We start from the raw sequence: 14,320 nt of genomic DNA, 5'->3' as shown, positions 1-14,320 counted from the left end.
TAACTGCTTAGCTACTTTTTGTTACACTTAACACTTTGCAACCTAAAGTAAGATCAATGGGCTTTTCTCGAAGAAGCATGATATACATATATATTACCACAGCGGCACTACATTGATTCAGACTGGGAGTACACATAAAAACAAATAAACATATAGATAAAGAAATTCACATGCCATTTTTACCTAAACAGCCATACTCTTTAGGTCCAGACCAGATCATTTAAATCCTCAGAGTTGTTCCTAAGTGAGTAGTTGAATAAAAGATGACCAGAAACACATATATAACATAAGACTAGAGTCAAGATTTCTTTAGTTGTCCAAACTAGTTTTGTATCACAACTTGAGGTTTAAGTCAAGTTCTTCTGCATGAGATGGTTCCTTTCTACCACAATCCTTATTTGATGCTGATTTCCGCTTCCTGCTTGGTTTTTGCACAAACGACAGCTTTTGTATCTTATTTCTTCTTGCTTCAGACCTTTCGGTCTTGTGAGCATTTTGATGACCACCTAGAGAATATGAAGCGTAGAATTCCTTGGTGCAAAACTTACATGGGTACACTCTAGGAAAAGTGCGTGTTGACAAGCCAGAATTGTCATGAACAGGTGGACCTAGATCCCCACCTAGGCTCAACTTGAGCCACTCTCTTGGTGCTTCTGCATCCTTGACGGTTTGAATACTACTTCCCTGTTGTTGGTTGTTTAGTATATTGTCTGTGAATGAGGTTTTGAAAGAAATGTTATTCATAGAGGGTACTTTCAAAGTTTCAAGCATAGAAATTGATTCTTAAATGCTTTTTAGGTCAAAGGAGGTGATACAAAGTGACCAGAAACATCTGGATTATATATGATCGAAAAAATTCATCCCTTTGTCTCATAAAAATAGTTGTCATGTTCCTATTATGTACTGTGACAGATATATTATTCTAAATTTAAGATCATAATTTATATATTAAGTATAATTATAAAATAAATTTATTTTAATTTATAATAACATAATTATTTTAGAAATATTTGGTTATATAATTAATATAACTTTATAATCAATTTAACTCTGAATTTGTTAAAAATGACTATTATATTGAGACATAAATAGCAGTCAGTCAGCTTCTTTTCATTTCTTTGCATCACCGCCAACCCATGCCTATAGTAACCTGCATAACAAAATATAAGATATGTCCCCCCTCCCCCAATTTTGATTACACTAACCCTACATAAAAACCATATACATTTCAATATACCAATGTTACATGATAAATTTACATAATAAATTCTTGTAAATATTATATATTAAAACTTATTTTCTGGCCGTTTAACTGATTACTACTTAAAATGTTATCTTATTGTTGCTTAGTTGGTTGTCAAATAACATGACAACCTTAGAAAAACACTAAGGTTATAATGATTCCATCTCAGTCATCTCATTTTTAAGAAATAAATACTTATATTTATGAAAAAGTATATATAGATTTTCAGAAGATAACATATTTCTAATAAAATAAATAAATATTTAGAATATTATAAAAATACATAAATATGTGCCCTTCTTTTTCACAAAATCAATCTTAATATAAAGAAAAAAAATTATCCAACCACAACTGGCATAGATGCGATAAACAACTTTCTCAAATTTTCAAAATAATATCTTTATTATTTCATTATCCTTTTCTAAATATTTTTTTTCAGTTCTATCAAATTCTGCTAGTCAAAACGGAATCTTGAATCTGACACTTCGATGGCGGTGGGTTGCAAGTTCGAAACAAACATCCAAATACTTGTGTTTTAACTACATTTTCCCCTATATATGTAGTGGCAGTATTCACACAGAAGGTGACCTTTGCCATCTGCAATCCCCATATTTGAATGGATTGAGATGATCCATGCTAACATGTCGGCAATCCCGGGCAACATTCTAGAGGCAACAACCTTGTAATTCTCATCCAACAATCAACTCGAGCTCGTAACCCGAGCTCGAGTTGATTGGTGTTAACTAGTAAAATAATGCAGATGACAGCTACTTCCAAGCCTTCACTTCAATACTGGAAGTAAAATTTTGTTTATTTTTTTCGATTTTAAGAAATGTGACATTTGTTTGACTGAGTTTAAATCCACTTCTTAACTTATAGAATGAGGGTAAAAAGTTTGTAAACCAATTTCACATATGAAAGAATCTTAACTTTTTAGTAACTTTTATCTATTTTGAAATTTGGCCTAATAAAATATTGACATTACAAGAAAAACAGCTAATTTCGATCGCTATTTTTGACCGGCGGCTGTTATCGATTATCGATCGTTAACGATCGAAGATAAAAACGGTCAAAATTAAGCGATCGAAAATAACCGTTTCTTGTAGTGTGAAGTCAATTTAGAAGATAAATATTTTTTGATCTACAATTTTTGCAATTTTAGATATTCTATGATCAACACCATTTTAAAGTACAAAATTCATTCCATTATCTCTCTATTCCTTTCAATCCAAGTGAACACAACCTTAATAATCTTAGTAATTTAAGAAATCACTAGGATATGGTTGGAATGACTTTTTCGCCCACATTCCTTATATTTTAATTTACTCCCTCCGTCCCTTTTTACATGTCCACTTTGAAAAAAAAAATCTCAAATTACTTGTCCACTTCTCTTTTCAAAGCAATTTTTTGTATGTTTTTTCAAAAAGTAACAACTTACAATGTTTGACTAGCATATATATATATATACACAACTCTATCTAATTCATTACATTTATTAGGGATATGTATGAAAACAAGATATCCAACTAACATTTTCTTAAGATGCGTTATTTTTTCAAAAGAGACAAGTAAAAGGGGGAGTAAGACTCAAAATAGGTAAGCTGTTTGAGTTGCTCTTAAAGCAACATCTCTCCTCCCCTCAACTCTTGTTTATTAACTATATCGGAAACAAACATTTTCTCTCTCTTTACTCTTTGTAATAATATACCTTTTAATGATAAAATAATGAATATAAACATTGTTGTCGGAGATAAGAATAACTATAAATGTTTCAAGTTACTACCATCCAATATTTTATAAGGGCCCTCGCTAATTAATGATTTCACCTAGGAAACGTCTTTACCTTAAAGAGAGCTGGATTCTAAGAGTTCGTCGGGGACACTGACCAAATCTTGATGAGCAGAAATCGCAATCAGATCCAGGTAATTTTTCAATTATTAGGTCATGTACTTGGAATCTTGGATATAGACCAGAATCCAGCAACTTGCTTAATCAAAATTATATATAAACTATGCGACACAACAGTAACTCTGTCCGCTAAAACAAATTAACTTATGCATATATAAAATGGTGCCGGTAGTGGTACCTCTGCCCACTAAAAATTTCGGCATCTACCAAATAGTTCCATGATGATTAATGGAGATTATTACAAAACATTGATCTTCAACATACGTTAAGGATTTACCACCATTGAAAATGCACACAAGCATCTCAAACAATTTTAGTAGATTCAATGTCTTATGTGCAAATAAAAAACAGTAGTCGTTTAAATTGTTTTAATCTGGAAAAAAAGGCTCCGCATGAACCACCTACTTGCTATGACTATCTCAAAAGATCAAGGATCCAGCTGTTGTAATCAAATATTCAGGTGCCTACATGTAACATATATGAACAAGAGTTAGTTGGCGATGACAGGCATAAATACAGAATACTTTACAAGCACACAGGCCACAGCTATATACTGTTCTAAGTTCCTCTACATCAAAATCTTGTCATTAATAACAGAGGGTGCCTCATCTCAGCGAAATAGACCCTGGGGTCTGGAATCGATTGATTATGCGAGTGATGTATAATAAACTTATTAGTTGAAATTACACAAGTAAGAATTTGACAGATTAAGATTGCAGCTGCAAGAGTAGAATTTACATCAGAACAAACAAATTAAAAAGATGGCTCATTAAAATTATTAGCATCCCAAGAGTTATTAAAAGCGCCTAAGAATTTACAATTCAAAACTAAACAGAATATCATAATTAAATGAGAGGGTATTTGTTTTCTATCATCATACTCTTTATTTCGTTACGCCTCATTTCACAACTAACATTTCAAGCTGCTATCATAGAATTGTATCCTTAACAAAAGTTGTTTAAATGATTAATTGATCAAATACAATATTAGAACTTCAAGGTCAGCTGCCGGGTTTAAGAAATTTGAGAATTCAACGCTAGAATAATTCAGTAATTCTATTGTACTTGAAAAAGTTCCAACTAGCTGCACATAATTTTTATAATACAAAAAAACACTTTCATATTAAGACTCCACACAGTTGCACAACTCTTTAAGTATACAAATAGTAATTGGGTGACAGATATCGGGAGATCTTACGACCATTATACCATCTATAGGTGCACACGAATTTGGTTTAGGATGGGTTTAGACATATTTTGAAACCAAACTGAAAATCACAGATTATCACTTCTTTAACCCAAACTGTATTGAGTATATGACCAAACAAAACTAGACAAGATCACCAAGTTTTGTTTTTTGTAATCACCCATGGTGACTTTAAGTGTCTCAACGTAAAATGCAACATATATAAGTTTCTAGAAAGAAAATAAACCTTCATCGCAGCATCTTTACATTGCCTTGATGATTGAGATTGCTGCCCATCACCCATCTTTTCCATTCAATCCTATCAATCCCAATCCCAATTTCTTTCTCATCAACCATAATTTTCACAAACTAACCAAAACTTAGTGTAGATCGATTCTCAACTCAATAAACACCACCAAACACACAGAAATAATAATCAGTTATGAAGGCTGGCAATTTTGTCTTTCTATTCGTGTTCATACACATCAACTTCTTTTTGTCCTCAGGCTCCATTTACTTGGGCATAAGATATTGGGTGTTAGAAATTATTACACAGAGATAAATAAGTTGTGTGTGCCCAACCTTTTGAAATGCAAATATAAGCAGTCTCTCAGAGTTGCTCTTCGTCTTTAAAATTTGACTACCACAATATTTTCTCTATACCTAATCTTCCTACGCAAACAAACATAGAAAACCAATTTGCTACTAATATTTGGCGCTAAACAAACAAGGCCTAAAACTTACTAAAAATTTAATAAAGTTGCATACATACTTAAGTGAAGGACGATCCATATCAAATAAACTAACCGAGCCGTGTATATTATTGTTGCAGTCATTTCTCATACCTGAGTGACTGAGTCATATCATTCAACACCGACACCCTTATCACAACAACCCTATTAGCAATTACTATAAATTAATATCTAACAACCAAATGATACTCGTAAATTTAAATCATCAAGAGAAGTCAATCGCACACACACACAAATCATACACACTATCGAGTTCAAAGCAAATTAGCATTCTCATTTTAATCATAACTTAAACTCACAAATCGACTACTAGCGATCTTGACAAGAACAACAAATGGTACCGTGAGTCAGCTCGCAAAACGCCCGAACATTGACACTGAGATGCGAACCGAGTCGAGTTCCAGCTAACATCGGTAACAATGACTGTGCACATCCGAGCTCACCCAAATTCCTAAACACATCAAAATTATCATAATTGATATTATCAAACACGTTTAGACCACCCTAATTAACGTATTTCAATAATTGTGAATTGAATTGAAATAAAATGATTAGTAATTGAAATTTAGAGGGGTTTGATTGAAGTGGACCTGGGGTTAGTGAAGGAGATGCGGCGGCGGGGAGAGGAGAGAGGCGGCGGGCGGAGGCGAGGGAGAGATGGAGATGGACGGAGAGAGGGAGATCGGGCGGTGGAGACTAGGGCTCTGGTGAGCGACCCACGCCATGCCATTGAGAGCGAGAGAGATTGGAGAGAGAGAGAGAGAGGGGAGGGAGAGAGACGAGGGTTTTAGACTTAGCGAGGGGTTTAGATATGGTTTAGTATCAAAGTTGGTCATCGAAGTCAATGTTATATATCACTTCTTTCATCCATCTTTTAGAGGTATCATTTTCATGACTAAAGTCGTATAAAATTTCAAATGAATATTTCTAAAAATGTCTCGAGAAAGTGAATATTTTTTTAGTTAAGTTATACACAGTTTTTTTCAACGGTACTATAATCAAATGAAAAGTGGTGAATTCTAATATTTTAGATAATATATCTAGATTTTTAAAACAAATTTACTATATATTTTTATTTAAATAAGATTAAATAATTGTAAAATTTAAAGTAAATAATAAATATTTTTAAAAAAATCTAGATATATTATCTAAAATACTAGATCTCACCACTTTTCATTTGGTTATAGCAGCGTTGAAGAAAAATGTGTATAACTTAACAAGAAAAAACATTTACTTTCTCGATATATTTTTAGAGATATCTATTTGATATTTTATACGATTTTAGTGATCAAAATGATTACTCTAAAAAATCAATGAAAGAAGTGATATATGACCTTCACTTTAGTGACCAAATTGATACTTAATCCATGCAAAGATAGGTGTGATGACTGATGACCCAACTCTTCGAACGGTTGATTTGTATTTAAGTATTATAATTAGATCTCAAATGTTATAAACTAATCGAAAAATGATGTCCAAGTATAGTATTTAAAATTAGAATTTTTTAACAGAAACTCGACGGGTAATCTAACGTAAATTCAAATTTGAATTATTTTTACGGGCTCGAAAAATCAAGGACACAAATATTTAGGAAATGAGATATATGATTTCAACAAAAATATAAATTTGAAGAAATTAGTTAATCAAGTATCTTAAATAATTTCATAATTTCTAGAGTTCAAATTTATATTTTAGAAATTCTGAGTTAGCCAATTAATATTCTTCCAGAAGGTGAAATGATAAATAAAGAGCAATTTCAGTTTAAATTCAAAACATTTAATTACATAGGAATCACAAGGCAATGTTATGAAAATCAGCCATGTAGCCGATAAGTCGGACGATATCGACGGAACTCACACATGTGATCTTATTACGATGAATCCTTTCATTTCACGGTTTACTTAATATCAGGTCAAACACGGATCAAAACACTCAAACCGAGTTACTGGATCGAACCATCCAAGATATCTATATTAACAAACAACAAAAATCAATCTTTCGTCTTTCACTATTCATGCATCGAAGAGGGAGGCTGGAGAAAAAAAAAATTATAAATCAATTCATCTTCATTGCTACCTACAATATAATTAGGTTTATAATTTTAATGATTTTGATTCTGTTTCTTTTCTCATGGTTTGTTTTAATTTTGGATTGTATCACTTGTATGATTGAATTATAATCGGTATTTCGTAAGTTAAATAACAATTGATACTTATGATTGAGTGTTTGGAGTTAAATAAGTGCAATTTCATTGCTTTGTCTTTAACATAGTTATTTTGATGTTGCAACAAATAATTCGCAGTTCATCCAGTTGATCAATTCGCGTGAGTAATATCTTCATCTAAAAAAAAAAGACAACAAAATATTAATGAAAGATTGTTCAAGCGTAGGACAAATGAGGTGCATACTTACTTGGCTCATTGGGTATATGGATCTGGAGTTTCATTTAATTCGATCAATAATGATAGTTTTCGTAGACTTGTTGAAGCTGTTGGCCAATTTGGTCCTCGATATAAACCTGCAACTCAGTACTAATTGAGAGAGCCTTTGTTAAAGGAGACAGTTAATAATACTAAAGAATCAATGAAGGAAACAAGAAGATGAATGGAATGATGGGTGTTGCTCAGTTATGACTGATGCATGGTCAGATAGAAAAAAGCGAATTATAATGAATTTGTGCCTGAATTACAAGATTGGAACAAGTTTTTTTATCCTCAATTGGATGTTCGTTAGAGGCACATCCAGGAAAATATGAAAAATATATTTGTGACTATGTGGACAAGTGGATTGATAACACTAGAAGAAAAAATGTGATACAAGTGGTGACGGACAATGCAACTAATAACTTCGTTGCAGCAAGATTTTTGAAACAAAAGAGGCCACGTATATTTTGGAGTGCTTGTGCAGCTCATACACTTAATCTCGTTCTTGAAGCGATTGGTATGTTTAATCTCAATAAGGTAGAGTGATGTAATATTTTTATTTAACTAGTTTTTGACTGCTACTAATTATTTATGTAGGCAAGATTCCAAATTTTAAGTGTGTGATCGATAAAGCAAATTCTTTAACTATATATATCTATGCACATCACAAAACTTTAGCGCTGATGAGAAAGTTCACCAAAAAAAGAGATATAGTGAGGTCAGGTGTTACAAGATCTGCAAGCTCTTTTCTTACATTGGAGAGTATGCTAGAAAAACAAGAAAGCCTGAAATATATTTTTATGTCCGGTGAATGGAGTGGTTGTAGGTGGGCTACTCAACCGAAGGGGATGGAAGCATACAATACGATTGTAAGTCAGTTTTTTTGGACAAATCTCTCTTTCTGCGTAGAAATTTTTAAACCTTTAGTCAAGCTGCTAAGACTTGTGGCTGGTAATTTGAGATCTTCGATGGGTTTTATTTACAGTGAGCTTAAAAATACTAAAAAACAAGTCATCAGAATTTGCAAAGAAGTAAAGGAAATCTATATTCCAATTATGTACATCATTGATTCGAAGATCAAGGATTGACTCGATAGTCCATTACACTTGACTCTTTCTTTATACATTAGATCACCTACTTGTTGTTTTGAACTAGAATTTTAATAACAACCCTCATTTATCATTAGCCACCACTACAGGACTTACCTTGCCCTCACCAAGTTATCATATTATCCTTGTTTTAGAAATTTTCACCTTGGTTATAGACTACTTGATATAGTAAAACTGTAATGCTAATTGATAAAATGAAATTTGTAATGAGATTTAATGGCACTTATAGATTCATGAACTTGGTTTTAAAATGAATTATTTATCTAATTTAAAAGAGGAATTGGATGAAAATGTTTAATGACCGAGACGTTGGTCCAATATGTGCCTAGGATCCTTTATATTTGAGAATCACATTGGATATGTGGTTCAGATCTATGTTGTGGGCTGATTACCCAGCTTAGCTCGTAGTGGCTTATCTGTTTCAAATTCCATAAAAAAGAATCTTTCTTATTTGAATTATATTGTGTTGATTAACCTTCTATCACATCATGAGTTTTGATTATCAATGCCATGTTTTAAATAATGTCATTCATTTACTTGTTGGTCTGGATTATACATACTTGATAGGCTTTATGCTCAATCCTCTAACTCTGTTTTACATTAAAATCTGAAAATGGTGAGACTACTCCAAACAGCTCATAAGACTTGCGATAGTTCAGGACATGACTTTAGGCGTCGCTTTATGCAGGTAGACTTGGGAGATTAGTGGAGGATGCACGAGTTGAGAGTTTCATTTTGTATCAATTAGACTAGATCATTTGAAGTGTTTGGAGGTTGTAGTGTTGGTTTTCCTTTGAATTTGTAGTTGTTGTTTCATACTCTGTCCTGTGGTGATCTTGGGTGGGGACTATTTGATCGGCTTGTTAATATTGGTTCTACTATTTTGTAGGTTGTTAAATTTAATGCTATAATTCTGCAGTTTTATTTATTAGTTGATTTTGCATATTGAAGTATTCAGTTATAGTAGTGTGAGTCCGTCAAATTATTAGCATAACACAACACAAACAAATATATAATAATAACAATAACAATAATATGATTGGTGTATATATACACCAAACATAAAACACTTATGTTTACATAGACATTTAGACACTATAAAGTTATTCATACACATACATATCTCATACATATAGATACTTAAATTCGTCTTGCAAATTAGGACTCGAAATCACTACTTTAAGGATAATATATGTTACTTCACATCTTTAAACATCAGCCTCTCGATATTTGAACTCCACGTCTCTAGACACCAACATCTTGATTTCCTTGACCATTTACCTGCTACACAAGTACAGGTACATGAATAATTAATTCATGTTTTTCAATAATAACACATAAAAAATCACTCTCACAAACTCTCTCTTACATGATCACCAATTTCCATCTTCGGGATTACATATGTCCCTACGTTCCTAGCAACATCTGGTGATATAGGCTTCAATATGAAAGATACCGCCCCTGCATCAATAGCAGCCTCCTTTCGATCATCTGCTGATATTACTACATGTATAAACATAAATAATTGTTAGTTGATTATAATGAATATGAGGACACATAAAATATTATGTATAACATAGACTCACAAATAACAGGTAACTTGAATTCCTTTTTGATTTGCTCTAGTAGTTGAAATCCATCCATTCCCGGCATTTGTACATCACTTATAACGAGATCAAATGATTCTGTCCTCAACTTCTGTAGAGCCTCATATGCATCATGTACTCCCACAACTGAAAATCATTGTATAAAAGTAACTATCACTCTACACATAATATATCACAAATTGACTTCATAATTTAGCTGTTTATAAATATGATTATAATATATTACAGAATTAATTCATCATGAAGCTTATTAGTTTATAGCTAACAAGTTAATACCTTCACATGATTGCCATCTCTTAAGCATAGCACAAGTTACCATTAGGCATGTCGTAACATCGTCTACTACCAAATATCTATACATTTTCTCTCTGTATTTTGAACTATTAACTAAAACTCTTGCTTAGTTATATAGAAGTTCAGCCTATTTATAACCTTATATTTCTATCAGAGAGATATAAGTTCAACTGCAGAATTAATAGACCTTCAATAAAATATAAAATCTGTTGGATACTTATCGATAGACTATCTTGATAATTTTCAAATTTATCTCTACAGTAGTCTATCTTATGAGTGTGAAGGGCGTCAGTTTTACATATTTATCTCGGTATTGATGGCATATGAAATTACTTGCAGATAATATATTGTCGTCAAGAGCGGAAATAAATATAATAGATATTAGTAGATATTATATCTTCTTATTTCATAATGGTTATCTATTGCTAGTCTATCTGATATACATCTATACGTGCTCATGTCTATAATTCATTTAAAAGACGTATGAGGTGGAAATAATAAATATATGTTATTTTTGAAAGGCTTAATGACCTTTTAGTCCTCGAAGTATGGGTGGAAGTTCCGATGCGGTCTCGAAGTTTAAAAACGTACCTTTCGACCCTCAAAGTATCTTTGTCGTACCTTTTAGCCCTTTTTAAATATACCGGTATAAATCGGGGGATAAACTTGAAATTCATATTCGGGGTAAAGTTTGGGCGTACCTTTTAACCCTTAAAGTATACATCTTGTTCCTTTTAACCCCTAAAGAATACATTAAAATACATTGGATGTTCCTTTTAACCATTAATGTTTAATGCCCCTTTTAACCCTCACGTGTGAAATGTCAATTTTGTCCACCCCGTTATATAGCAGTATACGCCATAAAGGCTAAAAGGTACGAGAAAGATACTTTGAGGGTCGAAAGGTACGTTTTTAAACTTTGAGGCCGCATCAAAACTTCCACCCAAACTTCAAGGGCTAAAAGGTCATTAAGCCTTTTTGAAATATAGCTAATTATTATGACTAACATCATAGAGTATGACCCTTCACATGTACAGTTTAGTTCATTGTTACTTTATATTATTTTAACTAACTATTTTAGCTGCTCTTGAGATGTCTTTTATGGCTGATTAATACAAACTATACTTGATTTGGAATAACCCTTCTGATCAATTGCCATCTATCTCTCCTAATTTGTAAAGCATAATATAACATATATTGTAATAATGATAACTCAACACGATAGCAGGACAGAAAATAATACCTAAGTATGATACAGGAGTTGAAAGATTGAAGAATAGGAACGTACAAAATTAGATAATCAAGTAAACTGAAGTAATCACATAAATAAGTTCATTAATATGTTCAGGCCTCCGTGAATAATGAAGTACAAGTTGCTTCAGGGATTAGAAGTTGTCTATGGATTAAGTATCAAGTGCCGGTGGAATCGGTATCGTCACCATGATTATTCGTAATCAGTATCTAAAGCATTCCTAACCTAAAATGGACGATCAAGGTTATTTATCAAACAAGGTACGGAATTTGATTTTAGTGTTAGTCTTTTGTGAACCAGACCAGTGCATGAAACATCAACACATATGAAGGTGTTTGTCGTAGTTATTAAATTAAGAATTGATCGAGTCAACATGATAGTGGTTCTAGAGTCAAGCGAGAAGTATTCTGAAGTCAATCGCTTTCAAAAAAAGTCAAATTTGAAAGCGGCGCAAAAGTATTAACTAAAATAAATATGTATAGAATAACATGTTAATTTCCAATAAGTGTTTAACTCCCATTTATATGGAGTTGGCGCTTATTTGTTGTGTGTGTGTGTGAAGAAGTTGTAGAGGTGCAATTTGGCTAAGGCAAAAGATAGGGGTGTCAATTTCGGATAATGGATCGGGTTCGGTTGGGCTGTCTTACCCGGTTTAGTTTTTGGGTCAACTTGAAACTCGAAGCGGGTGAAAATTTAACATGAACCTGACCTGTTCGGTACCCGATTAACCCGAAAATGACCCATTTTGATCCGAAATTTATTAAAAAATACTTATTTTGATTTAAAAAATTATATTTATTATAAAATATAAAAAAACATAACTAATAATTTAATTAGGTTGTATGTGAATGAAAATATTATTAATAATATATAAATATATCATAAATGTATGTAATTTTGTAATATATATATATATATATATATATATATATATATATAATTAACCACCATAATATATTATATATCGTAAATATATATTCGAATCGTTAGATATTATTTATATTCATAGTAATAATATATATATATATATATATATATATAGGCTAATGATCATATACATACCACTAAATGCGAATATTAAAAACGAACCAAGAGAAAGTAGGCCTATATAATATCACCCACCCCCTAGATGCCATCACCCATCCGGGACCCACTCTCGACCCCACTTATTCCATCCCGGACCAACTAAAGCCTCACTAAGGCTCCGGACAGGACCTAGAGGGGCTCCAAACAAGCTTAAGAGTCAATACTTCACCCCACCCCCTTCCCACTATGGCCCACCCCCGTCCACTAGACCCCACCTAGGCCTTGCCAATACCCACCTCAAGGTCCATTCTCGGGGTCTACAAACCTCCCCATACTTTTAAAAGCATTGGTTCACATTTAAGTTTGTACGGGAGTAAGACACTCTCTTTCTCTCTATATATCTCTCTCTACACACACACATAGAGAGAGGGAGGGAGAGAGAGAGAGGGAGAGAGAGAGAGGGAGGGAGCGAGAGAGAGAGAGAGAGGGAGCGAGAGAGAGAGAGAGAGAGAGAGAGAGAGAGAGAGAGAGAGAGAGAGAGAGAGAGAGAGAGAGAGAGAGAGAGAGAGAGAGAGAGAGAGAGAGAGAGAGAGAGAGAGAGAGAGAGAGAGAGAGAGAGAGAGAGAGAGAGAGAGAGAGAGAGAGAGAGAGAGAGAGAGAGAGAGAGAGAGAGAGAGAGAGAGAGAGAGAGAGAGAGAGAGAGAGAGAGAGAGAGAGAGAGAGAGAGAGAGAGAGAGAGAGAGAGAGAGAGAATTGCACTCCACACAGAGCACTTTAAAAAAAGAACAACAAAGAACACTATCATCACACTTTATTTTTCATAAAAAATGATTTGTTAAGATTATAATTTCATAATTAAACACTAAATAAACACAATATATGATATATAACATCCAAACTCATCCAAATTATTAATATGAAATATTATAGAATCTAGAACGAAATCCAGAATAGAATCATGTATATATATTTTGCACGATTAATATTACATAGAATCATGTTAATTTTAATCCATATTTATTGTTAAACATGTTAGCTACTATTATTATTCATAATAAAAGGTTAATTATTTTAAAATTAGAATTTAATTCAAATTTTAGATGAGATTCTATGTTCGATTCTAAAGTGTTCTTTTTTTTTCATCTTTTAAGGGTGTTCTATTATGAGCAATACCTAATATACATAATTATTTTATAAATTATTTTAAATTTTTTTACATCATTGTGTGTTTAGAAATAATTTCAAAATATAATACATAATTTTTTAGGGTTCACAGGGGGTAAAGTAGCTGCTAGAAACTAATATACACATTGTTATCTCTCAAACAGTTAAAACTAACGGAAGATTTGGACGGAATGGTGACTAGGGGTTACAACTTGCACGGGAATGTTAAGTGTAGGGTGCATAGTGCCACGTTTTAAAGTTCAGGTACTAAACTGTGTTTGGAGCAAACTTTGGGGTTACAAAGTGTAATTAACTCATTTTTAATTAACTTGAATTGCTGCTGACGGACGCTGAAAA

General features: G+C 32.7%; 2 protein-coding genes across 5 annotated transcripts; both read right to left on the bottom strand.

The window, feature by feature from the left end:
* Positions 1-333: 333 nt before the first annotated feature.
* On the bottom strand, positions 334-744 carry LOC108201025 (zinc finger protein 7). Its single transcript, XM_017369310.1, has one exon. The coding sequence runs from the start codon at positions 742-744 to the stop codon at positions 334-336; it is 411 nt and encodes a 136-aa protein (XP_017224799.1).
* A 2,537-nt stretch (positions 745-3,281) lies between these two features.
* On the bottom strand, positions 3,282-5,898 carry LOC108200735 (uncharacterized). Of its 4 annotated transcripts, none has more exons than XR_010287971.1 (4): positions 5,679-5,898; positions 5,388-5,539; positions 4,584-4,655; positions 3,282-3,615 (listed from the first exon to the last, which is right to left on the bottom strand). XR_010287971.1 is itself a non-coding variant. In XM_017368982.2 (4 exons), the coding sequence occupies exons 1-3, from the start codon at positions 5,816-5,818 to the stop codon at positions 4,633-4,635; spliced, it is 273 nt and encodes a 90-aa protein (XP_017224471.1). In that variant the 5' UTR covers positions 5,819-5,898; the 3' UTR covers positions 3,282-3,615; positions 4,584-4,632. The 4 variants fall into 4 exon arrangements, 3 of the variants coding, with proteins under 3 accessions (XP_017224471.1, XP_017224470.1, XP_017224473.1); XM_017368982.2 differs by having other exon boundaries at positions 5,430-5,539; XM_017368981.2 differs by lacking the exon at positions 4,584-4,655.
* Between the last annotated feature and the right edge of the window lie 8,422 nt (positions 5,899-14,320).

This window comes from Daucus carota, chromosome 9 (genome assembly GCF_001625215.2).
Source record: "Daucus carota subsp. sativus chromosome 9, DH1 v3.0, whole genome shotgun sequence".
NCBI lineage: Eukaryota > Viridiplantae > Streptophyta > Magnoliopsida > Apiales > Apiaceae > Daucus > Daucus carota.
Note: the sequence above shows the minus strand (reverse complement) of the source record. Positions and strands in the feature narration are given on the sequence as shown.

Bases quoted from the DNA above. Each gene is read 5' to 3' on its own strand.
- LOC108201025 (XM_017369310.1), bottom strand. From the start codon at position 744: ATGAATAACATTTCTTTCAAAACCTCATTCACAGACAATATACTAAAC.
- LOC108200735 (XM_017368981.2), bottom strand. From the start codon at position 5,818: ATGGCATGGCGTGGGTCGCTCACCAGAGCCCTAGTCTCCACCGCCCGA. The intron at 5,540-5,678 runs GTCCACTTCAAT...TGATGTGTTTAG, and splicing joins ATCTCCTTCACTAACCCCAG to GAATTTGGGTGAGCTCGGAT.